Source organism: Vidua macroura, chromosome 1 (assembly GCF_024509145.1).
Source record: "Vidua macroura isolate BioBank_ID:100142 chromosome 1, ASM2450914v1, whole genome shotgun sequence".
Lineage (NCBI taxonomy): Eukaryota > Metazoa > Chordata > Aves > Passeriformes > Viduidae > Vidua > Vidua macroura.
In genome coordinates this window covers 146,116,157-146,136,175 of record NC_071571.1, presented here as the reverse complement: position 1 = coordinate 146,136,175, position 20,019 = coordinate 146,116,157, and the positions used below count along the sequence as shown (strand labels likewise).

Genomic DNA, 20,019 nt, shown 5'->3' with positions numbered 1-20,019 from the left:
ACAAGTCATTTTGCTTGCATACTAAAAACCATTCAGTAGTTTCCCTGAGTGCACAGATTTTTGAGAACTTCTTTCTTTTCTGGGAATTAAATGTTGAAATTCTTGTCTATCATCTAAATTTCAAGCTATTGAAATTTAGATTATTTCAAGCTATTGAAATTTAGATTATCAAATTTGTATTTTTCCCCTTTTAAAAAAAATGAAAATTAAAACCACAGTGTCTAAGGAAGGTCTGGAAATTCTCAACCTCCTCACTCCTCCTTGCTGAAGAAAGAACATTCTTTCTTCTAAAGCATCCCATCAACTATTAACATGCCTAAATCCTGAGGTTATGAGAGAAGAGGATGTCCCTACCCATTGTAGACAGATTGGACTAGATAATCTTTAAAGGTCTTTTCCAACCCAAACAATTCCATGATTCTACCTAAGCAAGAAGAAAAGAGTTCACTCTTCAGGCCCTTTATATTCCCCTGGATCTGCTAATAGGACACATCAAATATGACACAGCTTTCTAGTGTGGGCAGAAAGTGGACATTCAGAAATCTTATTCTACATCCCAAAGAGGACAGGATTAGCTCCCAGGCACCAACTCCACTCATTGCTGACTGAAGCTCTGCTCAAAAAGGTGGGATTTCATCAGTGAGCTCCAGCCCTTCCCATGGGCATTACACTGGTCACATTGGTCTTATCCCTTGTAAGAGTGAAATTGAACTTCCAAATGAATCTGAAGACTGATAGTTGTTATTTGTCCTTTCCCTTGGGAATGCAACACCCCCCAGATTAAAGGATGAGATGCTGGAAGGCACTTACCTGTGTCTGCTAACTCCCTCCCCAGGCTGTCCACACAGTAACAGTACCCAGAGATCTCCGGGAACGCTTCCCTCACTGAGCTGAATTTTTGGAAAGCCCTTGGGAGCCTGGAATAAAAAGTAGTGTGCTGAGAAGAGCCCAGGGAGGCTCATCAACCACAACAAAGTACCAGCTGTTTCCTTCCTGATTTTGTAGGAGAAGGATGTCTGCAGAGCACAAGGCCAGTACAAAAGGCTTTGCTCTCCTTTTGGTAACCAGGCTCTGACAAGATCCAGAGTGCTGTTTCAGCAGGATAGCAACTCTCCTAAATGCCATTTTTCCAAACAAATGGGATAATCTCCCTTCAAACAGATTTCTGAGCCCTCCTAAGCATGTACTCAGCATCTAACCCACTTTCAATTCTATTCTCATCTTCGGAAGCCTGTCAAAGAGTGTAAAATAGACAGGCGTTGGCTTAATGTTATTACAACACTCATTCATTAGCTTCTTCCACAAATCTGCATGAGATGGCAGAATGCCTAAAAAAACAGGTTGCTTTCCCTTCCTTACATGCCACGTACAATTTCTGCACTGAATTAAGTACAGAAGCCGATAAAAAACTCACTAATATCTTTCATTTTCAAGGCATGGCTCAACAGATTAAGGAGAAGGAGAAAGGGATTTTAATATGAAGCAAGACTGACTTTGGCTTCTGGAGATCAAAGAGATGGTTTCCAATGTAATATTCTAGGAGTGACAACAGCCAGATTCCAGCAAAGCAATTACTTAAGAAAGAAACTTAATAGGGTCCAAGTTGGAAAAACCATAATAAATGTGATCTTAACTGACAGACATCCTAGGGTTTCTCCAAGCAAAAGATAAGTTTCAAGTTCTAGTTGAAAAAAAAAAAAAAAATAGGAAAAAAATTTAACTTCCTGACCATTTCCAGTGATGCATCAAGTACTAGCTCAGAATGTGAATTCTCCAGCTGCCCTGGATTATCATGCACTGTCTACTGCTAGAACTAGTCCTTTGCTGTGGAACTCATCCCTTCAACTTCACATTCTGCCCTGGTTTGGGGAGGGAATAATAACATTTCAGGCAGGAGTAGTGTGAAAATAAATATATTAATGACCTGAAATACTCAGATATGATGGCAATAGGTTAAGCCAATGCCACAATTAGAAGGTAGACAGCTGGGACTGAAATGATCCTGCTGTGATTAATTACATGACATGGACAGAAAATAAATCCAATTTTGCAGGTCTTTGCAGGCAAATCTCCCAGTGGGAGGAAAAAAAAAAGTCAATTTAAAGCATTGATTTCTCCACTGTAATTGCTTTTTAGCATTTCAACACTCCATAGACCAACAAACAAAAGAGCCAGATTATTTTGCTCTCACCAAAATAACCTCTCCTGAAGCTCTGACAAATTTGCACTGTGCATTCAGACCTGTCTTTCAGTTTTAGTTAAATTAAAGAAAAAGAAACCCCTCCACACAGCAAAACTGACATTTACAATAAAACATCTTTGCTGCTACAGAGCCAAGTCACGATGAGATGTTATGTTTAGTGCTCTGCCCTCCACCAGGGAAACTGGTGCTGACTGAGGTGCCAAGTCAGTGGCACTTCACGAGACACTGAAAGGTTTCTCAGGAGAGTCTGAACATCTGCACCAAAACAAATTCCTCTCCCATCAGCTCCCCTTGCCCATCCCCATGTCTCCATCACAGTATTAATTCCCAGCTCCTCCACAGGACAACTGCTTCCTGCCCCCACAGACAAGGATTTGATCTGGTGTTCCAAAGCATTCCCCAACCCTCTGCAACCACCTGAAGCCAGTTGTGCACTAGCACAGCTGTTCACCTTTGCTGTTTCACCCATGTGAGCAGCCCTGGCACTGCCTAATATTTGGGCAGGTAAGAGGTTCTCATCATCACATGGAACTTCATCTTTGCATGTTATCACTTGTCCATCTGCTTTCATCTCCTATATGGAATTGTCTTTCCTACCTCATATATACATCCAAGTTCCTCTGTTCCTTTTGCATTTATCTCATTTGCTGTTGTCTGTCTGTCTCAAAAGTAGTCCTGGCTACTTTTCCAACTACATATCACAATGTGGTATCCAGTGCTGTGTGAGGACACACCACTTAGAACGCAGGGATAGAATATATATATTTTTTTTTTAAATCAGCAGATTTAATTCATAAGAAAAAGTTTTTTTTGCTTGGTCCATTCTTTAACAGAAAGTATCATAATGTGCATTTACAGAATAAGGGCTCCATGTAGCAAAAAATCACAAAAAATCAGTCAGATGGTGCCTTGAAGGGGTATGCAGGATTGCACTCCTGATTTAAAAGCTTGAGCTCTTACCTATTGTAACTATGAACAAGATCAAAAACACTCATGTCTGTTGTGTTGACAAACTTGCACTGGACAGGCAGAAACTCTCCATCTGCTGAGCACTGTGGTGGGCTCTTCTCCCCAAACCCATGCAGGATGCGACGATCTCGGATCTCGCAGTTCCCTGGACCTAATGAGAAAAGAGGCAATGTTTATTTGTGTGTTAATTTCCCCCAAACAGATGAATGGTCACCCTATTGTTTAAAAGGGCGTTACACTGAGCAGAGACACTGAGTGCATCATCTTGCTTTTATGAATAGCAGGGAATTGGACTCAATAATCTTATTGATCCCTATTCACACTAAGCCTTTCAAACCCACAAACCCCATAGTTTTGTTGAATACCACTTACACTGTGCTGGCTTTCCTCTTTGTCTGGTGCCATAAATCTCCATTCCCTCTGGATCTACACACCAGCACTGCCCCAGCTCCATGTCACACTGCACCTCGTCAAAAGCCCCTGAATCCAGGCACTGAGGGATGTAGGAGATGCTGCTGCTGTTGATGTATCGGCTCACCAAGATCCTCTGCTTTTGCAGCTGGCAAAAGGACAAGCCTGGAGTATCAGAGCGGGGCACTGTTAGATGAAGGTTTTTGTTGGGCACTGAATCATTTATTGAGGCAACATCTGATTTTTCTCAGAATTACAAGTTCTAAGTCTGCCACCCAGGTGGCATGAGGACATTGATGGACTTGAGGTTATGAAAATTGGTATAGAGAAGTCCACCACAAATGGGGTTGAAGTTCTCCAACTCAAAAGCCATTACACTAAATCAATCTTTCGTTCACAATTTGTCTTACTGGGACCTTCATAAATGCAGACATCCAGATGTATCAGGTTTTCCATGATAAGCCTTGAAGAAACTCCAGAACTTCCAATAGAAAGACCTAGCAAATTAGCACAAACTAGAGTCCATCGAAGTCTGGGGCTAGCCTTTTCTTGATTTCAGCAGTTCAAATGCAGATTTAAATGGTTCTTTACTCAATCTGAGCAAAGATAGAAACGTTTTACTTACAAGATATGGGATATCCATTCTGTTTGCTGCCAGGAACCTCAACACCATTCTCATCTACACACCAACAGGAAAGACCATTCCTACTGCACTGGACTGTCCTGAAGAAGATCACAAGTAACATTTTATTTTGTGTAGAGTCCTCAGTCAGACATAAAAAAAAAAAAAAACATAAAGCAAACCAAAACACATCAAATACTCCAAAATCACAAATAATGGAACTGGCAAGAGCTGCATTTCTGGTGACTCTGATCAGTGGGAACCTTTAATTCTAGTAATTCTCTGAACTCTTCAGGAATTGCAGATATGTGAATTGAAGTCATGGACAAAGCAAGCAGGTTGGACAGAACCCTAATTCTCATTATTTGAAATTCACCAAACACTTTGAGACAGTTTCAAGGTCAAATCTAGAATGGTCACAGCTGCCACCAGAGGCAATAAAAAGATAATAGAGAAATTACAATCTGTACTCAGCCTCATTTTTAACTTGTTAGCTTCTTGCACCTTCAAGCAACATGCTGCTCTCTAAATCACTCTCTGTGTGCTTTTTAGTTCCTTCACTGCCTTTAGAAGGATACCTGACTGTTCCACTGACCAGGGTGGATAAGTTCTCAATCACTTGGCTGAGTTGTGCCAGCTGGCACACACATTCACCCATGAACACGTGTAGGAAGACAGCAAAGTGCACTACACTGCAAACTGCACTAAGTATTTGACATGCAGATAATGCTGTCAAGATTAGCCTGTTAATCTCAGATAGACCTCTTAACTCAGAGATTAGTTTGCATAACAGGGAATTCATCTGGGAGAGGTTGGATCTGCAACATGGCTCAGTGAAGTCCCTTCAAGTCTCCTGCACCCCTCATCCTCCAGTCCACTGATACAGTGGCTCTTCAAGACAAGCTAAAACTTTCATTAGCAATGAAAGGTCACATCATATGGCAGCACATTAATAGCAGGGATGAATTACCTGAACTGGCCATCCTCTGAGCACTGAGGAACGTAGGCTTCTCCTGCTGAAAAAGCCTCTTCCCTCTGAAGCTCACACGGACGCAATGGTTGGGAGTCAGTCTGATACTCTGAAAAGAGCAAGGAGATAAACACCTAAGGGTGGTCTCACCACAAACCCATTCTTATCAAAACCCTGTTAGTGCCAGTGCTGCAGGGGAGCATCCCTGGATGTTTTCCCATTGCTCCCTGTGCATTCTGTGTGGGACAGCACAGGGAGGTACCGAACAAACCCACTGCTCTGCCAGCTGCAGGATGAGCACGTGGTGGAGATGATCGTGAAACCCTTTCCCAGGCCTGTGTTTAGTTAGTCTCAGCTCTGTTCTGTACTGGCCTGCCTATAATTTTCTCGTACTTGTAGTTCTTTACTTAGTTGTGCCTATGACCACAAAAGAGCCCTTTGCATAACCACACACACCACTATTAAATTTTCTGAGTAATTATCCTTTACTGAAGCTAAGTCACTTGCTATTTCACCAAAAGGAGAGGTATTTCTTCTTAATCTTATAAAAGATTTTAAAATAATCAATTTCTAGCAGTAGCATCAGACTAATTCATATTAGGAGCACTCTCAGTTTTCAGTAGGCAACTACTGAAGCCACCTAGCAAGTTTTTAATCATTCAAAGCTGCTGTTTTAGATGTAGAATGTAGAATGATGAAATTCAATAAGTTCTTTTTTACAGAGCAGATTAGTTGATCTGACACTTCACTCATCCTTTAAAATCTGATGAATGTCATGTTCTTAATACCACGGATTAGTTTATAAAAATACAGCAAACAAACCACAGGTATAGCAATCTAGTCCAAATGTTTGCTTAAACCAGTATTTGGTCTGAGCATGACCACACACTGTAGTGCAAATACATCATAAGTATTCTGAATGCTTTTCAGCCTGAAATAATTTGCAACTCATGGAACTTCTACAGCTGCAGACCATTCCTGTACTTCTAATGCTTCTCAATCATATCTGTTTCTTGAGTTTTTACTGTGTCCCCTTAAAACCATGTGAAAATTTTAATGAGATTGCAAAATTTCAGGTGATCTCATCTATAGACAATGTCACATAGGCAAAGCTCCCCATTTTCACCTCAAACATCAGCTGCTTTGGGATGTGTGGAGATCCCTATGTACAGTGCTAGAGAGGGTCTACCAAGACATCTGAGTTAAATGACTAATTAATTCAGTGATTCAAATCACTGGTTGTGCAGGACTATCAAACTCAGGCCAAAGAACTGCAGGCTCAGTTAGCACTCAGACTATCCAATATCTTTAGGTTCAAGCCTAAATTAGACGATGGCACCTACAAGTAGAAGATGTGATTGAGGAACTTCACAACCTTGCAGCAGCACTTTTTCTTACCTGTGTTCCTTCTCCAGCCCTTGAGAAAAATTTTTTCCCACCTAAAATTCAGGTGTACAAATTCAGGTAAGCCTGACCACTTAAAGATCCTGATAGTTTAGTATTCAACCAGAAGCCCAGCCGTAGTTTGCACAGTACACAATAACCTGCTAAATTTTCAGAGTGCAAGATTAAAGATCATTATATACTTCATCAGGACAACACACAGAGCACACAAAGATCAGTCACCCTTGGACACAGGCAGAGGAAAAGGACAAGTGTACTTACCAAATATATTGGCTGTTGCTATGCTAATAAAGCAACAGAGGGTGCAAAATGGGATGGAGCCCATCTTGCAATGGGAGAGCCCCATCCCCTCCTGTCCCTGAGGCAGCTCTGTGCACCCCACAGAGCCTTTGCTGCCCTTTTATACTGCCCATCATGGGGATGGGTTCACTTGTGTGCTGCTGGCTGGGCACAGAATTGGTGAGTGACGCACATAATGCTTCTGAGCAAACTGCAAGAGGCCCCTTCAGCTGGAACTGCCCTCCTGGCTCCCCTCAGCCAGTCCTCATCCCCGCTCCAGGGAGCACAACTGAGCCAAGTGGCAGCAGGCACAGTGGGTGGCAGGGGGGCTCAGTTATTCCAAGTAAATTGAGGATATTGGCCTGACCCTGGGCAGAGCTCTGGCTCTCACCTGCCCCAGGGTGCAGCCAGGCTCTGTTCTACCAAGTGGAATTGCACATTTTTGTATTCCCAAAGAACTGAGGCTGCTGAGGGACAGACCAGAGTGAGACCTCTGGGCACTGCATATTAGGAGTTAATATAACTCATAATGTGTTTTTTTACTAAGTGGAAAACAGGATGGATGCACCTCACTGGCTAAAGTGAATTGAGGATCAGAGTCAATCACATTCCATCTTTTGCTTTCACTCCCACTTGCACCATGCACTTTAACACAGCCAGGTATCTGACAGGCACAGCTTCACTTCTTGGGCTTCATCCTCTGGGTGTGAGATCAGTATGACCATGAAGCTTCTTAAGTTAAGCTTTTTTGTACTAATTACATGCAAGATCCTCAACATAAAACATATGAGAAGTATTTTCTTGGTTCCAGAATTTCACTTGTTAATTGGTCACCTCTTGTAACTGTGAGTCAGCATTTACTTACACTAGGAATTATGATAACTCACCCTCACTTGTAACAAAGGTGGTTGGATAAATAAGCCCCAAATCATTACTTAAATAATAACAGCCCATGTTTGAAGCTGGAATTAACTTGATTTCAATAAAAAGTGAGAGCAGCTCTCCTGTTTGTGATTCATGAATACTAGACAGCCTTAGAAACAACTCTGCTGATACTCTCCCACAGACTAAGATCATGACAGCAATGATCCAAGCATCCATCTGTGCTGGCTGTAGACCACTGCCATGCCACGGTGTTTGATGGATATGGTAAATATGATCTCCAAGAGCAGCACAAGCTTCTTTTAGCATGACTAGGCTTTTAAAAATGAGTGGGATTGTATTTGCTCAAGTCCAGAATAGGTTACTTGAATGTAAATTCCAAAGTTAACAGTCTACAGAAATATCAGCCTAGGAAAAAATGAAGAACACATCCAGCATAGATGACAGACCAAAAAAAGGCATAAAGAGGCATAAAGATGACAAATCCTGTAACAGCCCTGATCAAGCAGGCACAGAAAGAAACTGAATTTCTGGATTAGCACAGCATTTGTAGGGAAACATCCATGAAGAGCGAAAGAATCAGATTAAATAACAGAATTAGCACCAGCATGGCTAAATCAGGAAAGAAGAAAAGTTTGACCACACCATGTATTTCTGACCCAAGGCTGCTTCAAGAGCCTCAGGTTTGTCCCCCCTGCACAGTGGGGCAGACACAGGAGAGCAACAAGAGAGAGCCCAGCCCAGTGCCACAGACAGGCTCTGCAAGGCAGCTCGGTGCTGGCAGGTCCTGTGATGTCTCCAAGCCAATGAAACATCTCCGGAGTGTGTGGGGGTCTGTGTGTGATACTGATTTAGCCCAGTATTCTGAAGTTATTAGAAAAGTGTCATTCAGGTTCCTTGCACAGCAAATGGAGAGAGGAGCTTATTAAGGTCGCTATTCACTTTCCTTCTTTATTCTTTGCTATAAAAGGCTGATAAATGGAGGAAGGCAGACAGGAAAGTATGAAGTATCAAAGGGCTATTATTATTAGAAAGAAGCACAAACTCACCAAATCTACGTATTGCTGATTCCCAAGATGATGTTTATATCATTCAGAAACACTCAAAAACAACCTATGAACTACTCAAGTTGGGAAGAACAGCCAAGTCTTAAAAGTCTCTTAAAAAACTACGTGAGAAAAGGAATTTTGGCAATTGGCATCACTCAAACCACTTCTAGATGTGCGTCAAACCAAGATGGGCATCTTGGTTCATGAATGTTCAAGGGGATGCAAGAGCCCATGGATTAAAAAGAAAAAAAGTTGCTTACAAAGCATTGTGTGGAATTCACATTCATCAGAGAAAAAGAGGCACTTGTCTATGGGTAGTCAAATACAAAGAAAAGCCTTGCATAACCTTCAGTGAAGGGACAATGGTACTGACCTCTATTTTTAGCACCTGATGGAGTAACATCTTAAATTAGCTCACCAATGAAGAGCAGAAAAGGAGTAAGTGGAAAAGGTCCCTGTGGCCAATACAGCCTTAAAACTATCATGTCTTCAAAATCATTGCTCTAGTGCTGGAAATGAGAGGTTTTTTTAGTTGTACCTACTGGCAAAAGCTACTCAATCTATACTACAAACTACAACTCCTGGGGCAAAGATAAAGGTCAGTGGGATGAGACACTGCAATCACAAACCTCAAAGAAGAAGACATTCATTGTTCCAGTTTTGCATACACTTTGTTAGCAGAAGAGACAGTTTGTGCAACTGCAATTTTACATATTGAAAGGCCCAGGGATAAAAGAGTCATGTATATAAATACACAGACATCTGTACCCACAGAAAAGTTACTCTTACCCCAATCAAATTTGAGCCTGAAAAGTCAACCTGAGTTTAAAAAAAGAACTGGAGGGAGCTTCCCAAATGAAGCAGCAAATTGGAAGCAAAAGTGTTAAGAAAACATTGTGAAATAATGCTTACATCAACCAGTTCATACATTTCAAATGATAACTTGTTTTTCTGTGTTAAATAAAGCACCAATGTTGGACAATCCTCTCACACATTTTAAGAAAGCTACATAAAAAAAAGGTTTTTTGTAAGTTTTTTTTTGTAAAAAAACTTTTTTTGTAAGGTTAACATTCAGCACATTTCTCTCCAAGACCTGTGAAGCACTTATCTGTGTCATCTCTGATTAAGACCTCATGTGATGCAAAATTAAGATGACAAGATGACAGCCCCTGATAATGCACTTCTCAGTGTATTCACTTTATATGTGACATATTCTTCAAATTTGAAAAACAAAAGGGAAGTTTCAGTCATTTCCATGCTAAACTTGGCTAGATCCTGGGCACAGGACTTGTCAAATTTTAAAGTATAACTTACCATTTGAAAAAGTGCCTTTGGTGACAGAAGAACCTAAAGAAGCCCATGTAAAAATATTTGATTTTGCATTTGTCCCCGCAGGAATTGACCATTTCTAGGACAAATAAAATGCCTTTTTTTTTCTTAGTTATTCATTGAAAATAACAGAGTTTTCCTCAATCCAATAGTACCACAGTGATTCCAGGCAGAAAAATAGGTATTTTATTCTCACAGCACCAGGGATGCAGATTGGTTTGAAACCCCAAGCAGGAGCCAGGTCTGCAATCACAGAAACACACAGGATTTGCAGCTTGAATCGATTCAGTATTTGACAAAAAAAAAGCTGAGGCAGCGAGAAAAATCACCACCAGTTACAGAAGGACAGCAACAGAGTGCCAAACCCTTGGTGTTGGTGAGACAAAACTGCTTTGGGTCTTTTCAATAATGCAGTATTTAACCTTCTCTGAACTAAAGGCAATGGTGCACAGCCAGTGGAGTCAGAAAGGAAGATCTGACATCCTATTTCTACTGCAGACAAGACTCTGGGCTGGCCAGACAGTTGGTCTGACTCAAGAAACCTCTTCTTCAGAAAGTCTGCTAATTCAAAAAAGTGTTTCACCATGTTGCTTCAAGCCTGAATCTGGTCTTGTATCTTAAGTTTGAGAGCCTGCTTTGAGACTGTCCCTACAACAATGATTAAAATGTTTCAGAATTAAATTTTTTTAATTCATTATTTATTATTGTATCTACTTTTTCTGTGAATGAAAAAAAAATTCTGTCAGTAACTTACTGAGATTCTGTCCAATTTCATTCATCTGCTGCTTATCATATGTGCCCTTGTCCACAGGATGTCTAAGAGAAGAACTTCCTTAGCATTGTTGGCTTATTTGTTTTCTACCACAAATGTAGTAGTGTCTTGGACAACTTGTGGATGATATTAAAATAAATGACTAAAAGCAAATTAAAGTTACTTTGTAATGACATTGTACAAAGGCACATGCCTGCCCACAAGAAGAGATGACATCACTGTGAACACATTGTTGAAAGACATTTACTGTAAAGAATAAAGTGCATTGCAAAACTCCAACCCTGAAACTGTTAAAACACCAGTTCAAGAACAGAAATATCTTCTAATTACTTTGTCAGATACATTGAGTAATCCAGTAGTGTAAATAATTTACTGATTGAATAATTTGCCTACAGGCTAAAATACAACTGAAGGTTCCCCTCAAGCCTTGCAATGTAGAAAGCTGAGTATCAATGACTGCACATAACCTAAGGCTAAATGTGCAACTGAAGATTCCCTAATGCTTTAAAACATATGCAAACAATCACTAGCTCACCAGAAGAGAAGTCCATGGAAAGGGAGCCCAGGCACGTAACAATCTCAACAGACCTTTATTGTGAGTATTAGAATGCAGTCAACATTATTGCTATTATAAAAAACAAATCACAGAAGGAAGTATTTTGCTTCTCTCACAGAAGATTTAATCATAGTGCAGTGCTGCCTCTCTCAGAGTCTTTAGTGACAATACACTGATGCATGTGGCTACAGCTGAACACAGGAGGCTTGGCCAGTTTTCAGGAAAGGAAGACAGCTGTTTGAAGCAAATAGCAATTGAACTAGCTTTAGTTATCCCACCCACAGAGTAAGGGAAGGGAACTTCTGTCCTGAATGATTTTTCATGCTAGTTCATTTTCTCCATGTGGTCTCCAATTTTTCATTTGGGTTGTTCAGGCTGGTGCAGAATGGCTGCCAAATGCACAATCTGCACTCGGTGCAGTGTATTTTCACCATCGTTACATGCTCTGTATTTGTTTTCCATATACAAACAGATATACACATAGTGTATAATATTTATTGCTAAAGACAGACCCCCAAACCCAGTGCCCAGGACATAACAAAGAATAAAAGAAACCATTACTGAAGCATTTCAAACAGCCTCTGCAAAATCCTCACCTAAAGCCATATGCAATCAGTTCAACAGAAAAAAATTGTGAGCTAATAAAATGTGAGAATAGCAATGGGTATTTCAAAAGTGATTAAGTCTCTGACTTTAATAAGCACTCCAAAATTAAGGTGCATATACTGAAACATTTTTAAGCAGTAAGTAACATTTTTAAGTTCCAGTGTTCTAAACAATCCTGCTTGCAAATGAACGGCATCATTGCACACACCCCCTTTACACATCAGCACCTCCACTGAGCTACTAATAGGGCAAGGCAGCCTGACTGCTCTTTTGGCTGGGAAGCCCCTGCCTGCAGTCCTGCCCATCCTGCACTTGTTTCTACACCAATCTCCAGTTCAGTTCAGGATCTGTTTTGTGCCTTTAGAGTTCCAGTGAAGAAAAATGGTTACAACTTCCCTTTAAATACAAAGGAAAAATAGTGTGGTTTACAACATCAAATACTTTTATAATTTTACTGTAATGTTTGAATGACTCCTTTGCATCCCAACCCTCAGTTTGGTAAGGAGTACCAACAGTGGAGCTGGAGCCCAACAGTGCCAGAGGGGTTTTACTGTAATATTAATTCAAGTCTAGTTAAGTTAGAAGCCAGATGGGAGTAGAGGAAGATCACCAACTGCACAAGACAGAAGAGGCTTACTTAAGAAAGGCATCAAAAACACCTGGAGATTTTGATTATGGTGCACACACTCCAACTGTACACAAGTCCCAGGACGCTCTGGAAGCTGTGGACAGAAGAGCCAAAGAGGCCTTTCCCCATGACTGCTTCCCACAGCAGCCAGGAAGAACTGGGCATGAGAACAGAGGTGTGACACCCTCCAAGCACCTCAGAAGCCAGAGTGCAGAAAGCTGAAGAATGAAAGGAGAAAAAGATGCAAGCTGCAGAATGAACAGATGAGCACATGTAGAAGCTCAGAGATAAAATTAAGAGAGACAGGTGGCTGTCAGCCATACAAAATTACTGCATCCATGGAAGAATAGTTTCAATTCTTTGCCACCCAGCAAACACAGGATATCTATCAGAGAATTGCAACCCATCTTCTTTGTCTATTTGAGAGAAAATGACACTGTAAACCACTCCACAGCTGAACAAAGATCTATGCATCTAAGGCCAGAATATCCAAAATATGGGCACTATTCAACCTACAGCTACCCAAGAAAAGGGTTAACAGGAAGCATCTTCCAACCCATTCCCTGCGATATGACCTGAAGTATGTCCATTTTGTAACCAGAATGTGGCAGCCCCATCATGGCATACCAGATCACAGCACCAACACCACGTTTCATTTGTGACTGCAGTACTGCTGTCCTGCCATCTCTGCAACTGAAACACAGAATTCCTGATGTAGATGCCTCCAGTATGGTCACAAGTAGGAGCAGGCTTTGAAATGAAATCACCCTATACCACCATTAAAAAACTAACAGGTAAACCCCTAACTAAACCTCAGACAAAAAGCTGGGCATTCAAAGGCTCTGAAAGTTTGCCATTTAGCTCTGTGAAATCACAAGAGGCTTCTGTAAAATGGCATTTCCCTTTTGTCTATTACTATTTAGAACTCCTATTCAGTGACAGAAGTCTGCAAATTTAAACATTTTGCCTTTCTGTGCACACCTATCAAATAGTCCTTACATTGCCACATACTATTTTTTCCTCAGAGAGGGTCTGCCCCCTTCATCAAGCAATGCAGTCACAATTCACACCACAATAAATGATGTTGCAAATAGACTGAGTGTACATCCCTGGCTTATTTAGAGAGGAAGCAGGAAGACAGATGGAAAATTGTGCCTACAGGAATAAGATTCTCTTGATAAGGCCAACTAGGAAGAAATACTGGTAAGAGCCAGATCACACTGGGGTTGATTGGCACACGAGCAAAGCAATCAACTGTAGGTTACATTCTGTGCAAAACACTTAGCATTTTTATGGCACTTGACTTGTGTTTAAAAGAAAAACCTCAAAAGCATCCCAAACCTTTGAATACTTGAGAAACTGGGGTCAGAAACTAATGTCCACATGTTACAGACCAGCACCATGACTTGAGAAAGCAAACTCAGACAAGTCTGTGAAACACTGGAGCAGGACACAATGCATCATACATAGCATGGTCCGTACGGACACCGAGATTGTATTTCTTAGAAGATATGAATGATTGCAGGAATTTTTATAATACATGACTACACAATGAACATTAAAAAAAATACTGAACAGATTGTTTTTGTAAGCACAGTCCATCCTGAACAAGGCAGGATCTTGAGGAGTAAAATTACATATTTGTGTAAATTAAGAGGCCATTACACATACAAACAGAAGACACATTAAAGCTGCAAGGGCAACTTCAACTTTGACCTTAGGATTTCCTTTTCAGGATACCATTCCTCCATCTCTGTAGTAAGAATAAAACCTCTGTCGTCCCCCCTGAACTTTCCAAGTCCACCTCCACCTTCAGTAACATTTACAATTATATTACATCACACACATGCACACACATTGCATAATATTGCTACAGTGTATGCTGCATAAATTCTGTAAATACACTCCACTTTGTTTCAAAGTAATTCATCTGGATTTATACTTCTCTTATACAGTACACACAGTACCACATTCAAGGATATGCAGCAAGTGAATAGTCTATAAAAACGTCTCACATATCCAAAAGCAAGTAGGTCACTCAACTATTCATGTTTGAAGCAGTTATTTAAGCATCATCTATAAAATACAGAGTATTTATTAACAGTTGCTATAAAATGTCAACAACTCCACAGCTCTAATGTTCTTTCTGCATTATGGAGTTGCCAATCATTCCATAATTCCATGTTATCATGCAGCTCTGTGATGTCTCCTACAAGCTTGATGTGGGAAGACTTTTTAAGTAGCAACCGCTCTGTAACAGGGGTTTACATTTTGCTTTGGCCATCAGGAGTGATAACTCACTTCAGGTATGACAGACAGAGAGGAAAGGTCAGGGTAGGTTTACTTTAGCAATGAACCAGCCACGCTGCTTTCTTTCTCAATAATGGTTTTATCATGAAAGTTCAATGCACTGGTTGCAAAGTCTTTCCCAGATAATCCATCTTTGGCACATTTTTCAGTTGTATGCATCCTTAAAAGGCATTCCAAGATTTTTTGATGGTCTGTACATAATAACAATAATTTCTTTTTTACATTTGTATGTAGATCAGGAAGAAAAGTGGAAAATGTAGAGTATGCAGAATAGTTTTAATAAACAGTTTTACATACAGTACCTTACATATAGAACAGTGTGTTTGCAAATTTAAATAATTTTTGAATGTACAGTGGCTTGTACTCTTATCAAAAGGTAAATTCAAGTTTACTGTCTATCAGTTCTAAAATGCATTTATACAGATAGCTAGAACTGATAAACAGATATGAGGCATAAAATGTTCAAGTATCTTAATGTCCTCAGTTAAATAGCCTCCTTTTAACAGTCATATTTTACAAATTTCAAAACCTGTACATACATTATTTTCAATTTTAGAAACTGCTTGTTAAAAGGTAATATGAACCACCAGTTCTTGTAGTCTGTGGCAATAAAACTAGACATGTGTAGATAGAAATGTGTATGGTATGTATATATGTACATGTAGCTAGACACATATACATACACACACAGACACGGATGTAGCACTGGGTACAGCGGCAACTTATCAGCACAGGAAAAGTCCTGGGCTCAAAATCCAGCAAGAGCTAACAGAGCAAGTAGGTTGCCTTTGGTTTCAAGACATTTCATTCAATGAAGGTGAAAAATTTTATAAAAACAACTTGGATAAGGTATCTTGTAATTTTTCCCTCTAATGGTTTAGAATTTCCACAGCCACAGACAGTTTTGCTGCTCTTGTCATTCCTCATCCCCACTGAGGATGGTGAAGTTTTCAGAGGGCCAACATCAGAATAGAGCTACCCAGGACAAAAATTGTACCTTGATTCCTGAACACTGCTGTAGAACATAAAAAAATATAAACTAGATACAATTCTGGATGGACTGCTGGCACCAAGTAGGACTTTGGAAAAAACCTTCGCCTAAGTCATAATTAAACTCTCATCCCAATGATTTTAATATTATTTGGCACATCTGATCACTATTTTCCACTTCTGTTTTAAAGAAGCCTAGGGGTGTTGTTCTAGGGATTTCTATTTAAAAAAATACTTTAAAAGGGAGACCATGACAAGTAATTTTTTTCAAAAATCAAAGCTAGTATGTTTGTTTTCCTGAACACTCATAAGAGAAAGAAATAATCTATAAACCTTCCTTGTAGAGAAGATACATCTCTCTCTGTACCTATTGTTCACTAGCAAGATACGAGGATTGCATTTTTAGTCAGCTGAATTCTGCTAATTTAGAGATGTGTGCCAAGATTTTCAAAATAGTAGCACTGCTCTTCGAATAGTTTTTGTTTGTTGAATTTTCTTGTATCTGGGGATTTACTTGTTCAACATGTTAAAATCCTGAGAAATTGGCATTTTTCAGTATATTATTAATAATTTTGAAGCCTGGACATTGAATATTCATATTTTCAATAAAACAGATTCCTGACTCTAAACTTCCTCTTTTCTTTCTAAAGCTTCAGCCTATTAATGTAATCAGCAAAGAACCAGATAAATGCTCAGCTTTTTGCTGTCTTCCTGTCAGTCTTGTGGCTAATAAGAAAATTCACTGTAAAGAACCTATTTTTACTTCTATATTCTTCCTTTTGTCATACAGAGCAAAGCGTTGCTATTTGCTGTACTTTTCCCATGTCGATTAAGAGCTGTTTGATACGTCGCTTGAGCTGAGGCAATCTTGCCAGAGGATCTGGTGGTTCCAGTTCTCCAGTGAAATCAAGCCAGCTTTCTAAAACTACAGAAGGGAAAGGAAGAAGCTGATTAGAGTAAGTTTTTGAGAAACAGTCTCCATAAAAATTAAACGTTTCTTTCTTACTTTGTCTTTCAAAAAAAACGGGAAAATACACTGAGGCTGTGATTTTTATGCAATAGAAGAAATTTTGTTAGGGAAACACCAACTAATTCCATATTTCCCTTGAACAATCCAATCTTCTGATTTGATTGTTGCTGTAAAAAGATATCTGGGAGTAAATTTTACCCTTGGCTCACAATTTACCCTCTCCACACATAAAAGGAACTTCAGTTCATGGTCTACTCTGACAGTTCTGGAACAGAAAATGCAACCCTTAAACACAAGCCTTGCTTCTGCCACTTTAACAGGTTCCTGTGGACAAGGTCCAGATTACAAAATGGTTTTCCAATCTTCAACAAATGTTTTCAAGGAATTTCTCTGCGTGTAGAAACAGAGAAGGGAAAAGGTCAACCCTGTTATTTTAGAAACATTGTGTCTAGGAAAAGCAGGGATACTGGAAGTAAAACTGCAAATAGAAATAAGACAACTTTATTTGTTAAAAGATTAATTAAGGAGTCCTAGGATTAGACTACAAGCTCCCTTAATTACTAGTTTCTATGACTGGCAAGTCACAGACACCTATGTGCTACAATATTCTCATACAGTGTAACGTCATTCAAGTTTTCCCATGAAGACTGAATTGTCTTCATGAAACCACTTGCTTACTAATAATAAAAACCCAAAGTTGAATAAAGTACAATAAACACCTTTTTTTTTTTTTCTCTAAGTATTGTCAATTACTAGAACAAAACATCTAGGCAAAATCACTCCAGGTGTAGAAAAAGCCATCAACTTTATGATTCATATCTGGACAAAGACTAGACAAGCTTTCTGAAGTCTGAGCCTGATCTCTGGGGTTCTGAGTGCTTAATCTACTTTATTAAGCATTGAAAACTTGAGGAAGGGGGTGGGGAGATCAAGGGTACAAACTCTGCTTATAATTCTGGGACCCAAATTTGAACAGAATACTTAAAAATCCATCCTCAGTGCCTCAGATCACTTTGAACACATTAGTTAAGGGAGATGCTGCTACAGGTACATTAACAAGTAATCTGGCAATGCAGTTACCATCAACTTCTTTTTCAATCAGGTCCATTCTGCTGGTGACTTCATTCTGTACATTCTCTATATGGGTGAGGAGATTTAGCTGCCATTGAAGATGTGTGTCCACTTGCTCTTCTGAGCCTTTTCTTTCATTACAAACAAACACAGTGTTTCCTTCAGCAGAATTCTTCATAGGAGCAACAGAAAGAAAAAAAATTGCCATTTAAGATTTTTTTTTCTTTGTTTTAATTTCTGGTGTTGATTTCAACATTTGAGTTATATGATAGACTCTGCTGGCTTAAAATTGTACTTCTGTGTACATGACAAAAAGCTTACTCAGCCACATGCTACGACACATCAATAGACTAAACGAAACAAAATGCAGATTCTACATAAATAAGCATCTATATCTTTTGCCTCATTTCCCTAACACTGAAGTTTATCAGTTCAAATACTTTCTTCAATGCAGTAAGACAGATTGTACTTCTGTGCCCTTTTTATATAAATAGCAACTTAAATCATAAAGTGCTAAACTGCACGGGTCTACTGCCACCAAAAATGTGCAAAATCCTAAGGTTGGTTTCCATGGAAAAGTCACCAAAATGCAGAAGTATCTAAGATGTCAACAGTCACTATTTGGCACAAATAAATTGGACATCCTATTTCACAGAATCCCAGAATGGGTCAGGTTGGAAGGGACCACAGTGGATCACCTGGTCCCAGAGGGTCATCCCAGAGCACATGGCACAGGATTGTGTCCAGATGGTTCTGAAGTATCTCCAGAGAGGGGAGAGACTTCACATCCCCTCTGGGCAATCTGTTCTGTTTGCTGATTAAGACAAAAAACTTCTCTTCCTACTTGCTATGACCCCACCTACCTTCCAGGCACAAGTCTGGGGCAGAACTGAACATATTTGGGGACAGCTACAGTAACATGCGGAGTTATGCAAACACAGTATCTGAGGAAGTCTGACTTCTTCAATATAATTAGTACCTTCACAGTATGCTAGAGATAATACACGAGCCCCCAATCTTCCTATATTTGATGTTTCAGCTACTGAATAGAAGTAGATAAAAAATGTAACGAGTTAAAAATGCTCAGCATCTTAGGTAATTAGCAGGATTAACAGCTTCAATTTTATAACTACTATGACTACATATCTAATGAAGTTCTTTCACTATTGAAGATTTTAAGGACTAGAATGCCAGATAGGTGTGCTCACCCAGTGTCAGTTCGTGTCAAATGCCAGAGTAAAGAATAAGTTTAATTCTATTTATACACTTCTCTGAAGAGCTCAGCTAATTTTCTACACCACATAAAGAAAAAAAATGGTGTTAGGTCTGTTGTTATTTCTTTCTCCAGTCAAGTATAGGAAGACTGAGAAGAGAGGTAAAGAAGAAAATAGGAACTGAAGGATTTTAAGTTACCACTTAAGCAAAAAAATCCAACTTTCATTTTAAGACTTAAAATCAATTAAAACCACCAACCAAACAAACAAAACTGACTGATCTGCAGGCAGCTTTATTAGCAACTCAGATGGGACAAGCGTGGTTAATATTCATAATGCTCATTAAAGGAATTAAAACTATGTATCAGATATAGATTTTATTTGAAAGGTATGAGAGTTTTGACATTTTTGATATTTAAAATCCCTTCTCTGAAGACATTAGGTTTTGTTCCACAGTGTTTTCAGTAATCAAACTGTTGGTAATGTTACGGAAAATATTTCCAATGTAAGTAAGAAATTATCTATTCCTTACAATTTTCAGACCCTCTCTAAAACTACAGGAATGCCATTTTTCCCTTGCTGTAAAAGGATCCAAAGTCTATAATTCTAAAACCAAAATCATCTTTCAGCCTGCTTCAGTAAGTTAGAGAAAATTTCAAAGCTAAGGAACTGAATATCTAAACAACATCATGAATGGTTTCTTTTTTCCTTCTAATGACCTCTACATTTATTCAAATGGCTCCTTCAAAAAAACCCACAAAATCCACCATGTTCTCCTCTAAGC

At 39.4% G+C, this 20,019-nt stretch overlaps 2 protein-coding genes across 6 annotated transcripts in view; both read right to left on the bottom strand.

Annotated features, from left to right (window-relative positions):
• Positions 1-6,904, bottom strand: part of TG (thyroglobulin) — a 141,213-nt gene extending 134,309 nt beyond the window's left edge. The window contains exons 1-6 of the mRNA XM_053996854.1: positions 6,841-6,904; positions 5,176-5,284; positions 4,209-4,306; positions 3,545-3,748; positions 3,164-3,323; positions 811-917 (exon numbers count right to left, since the gene is read on the bottom strand). Coding sequence (XP_053852829.1) covers positions 811-917; positions 3,164-3,323; positions 3,545-3,748; positions 4,209-4,306; positions 5,176-5,284; positions 6,841-6,904 — 742 coding nt within the window. The remainder of the gene's footprint in view (positions 1-810; positions 918-3,163; positions 3,324-3,544; positions 3,749-4,208; positions 4,307-5,175; positions 5,285-6,840) is intronic.
• A 4,557-nt stretch (positions 6,905-11,461) lies between these two features.
• The window catches only part of PHF20L1 (PHD finger protein 20 like 1), a 56,420-nt gene continuing 47,862 nt past the window's right edge, over positions 11,462-20,019 (bottom strand). For all 5 annotated transcript variants that reach the window (XM_053996866.1, XM_053996873.1, XM_053996883.1 and 2 more), the window contains 2 exons: positions 18,031-18,193; positions 11,462-16,905 (listed from right to left, as the gene is read on the bottom strand). In XM_053996866.1, coding sequence (XP_053852841.1) covers positions 16,763-16,905; positions 18,031-18,193 — 306 coding nt within the window. In that variant the 3' untranslated portion in view covers positions 11,462-16,762. The remainder of the gene's footprint in view (positions 16,906-18,030; positions 18,194-20,019) is intronic.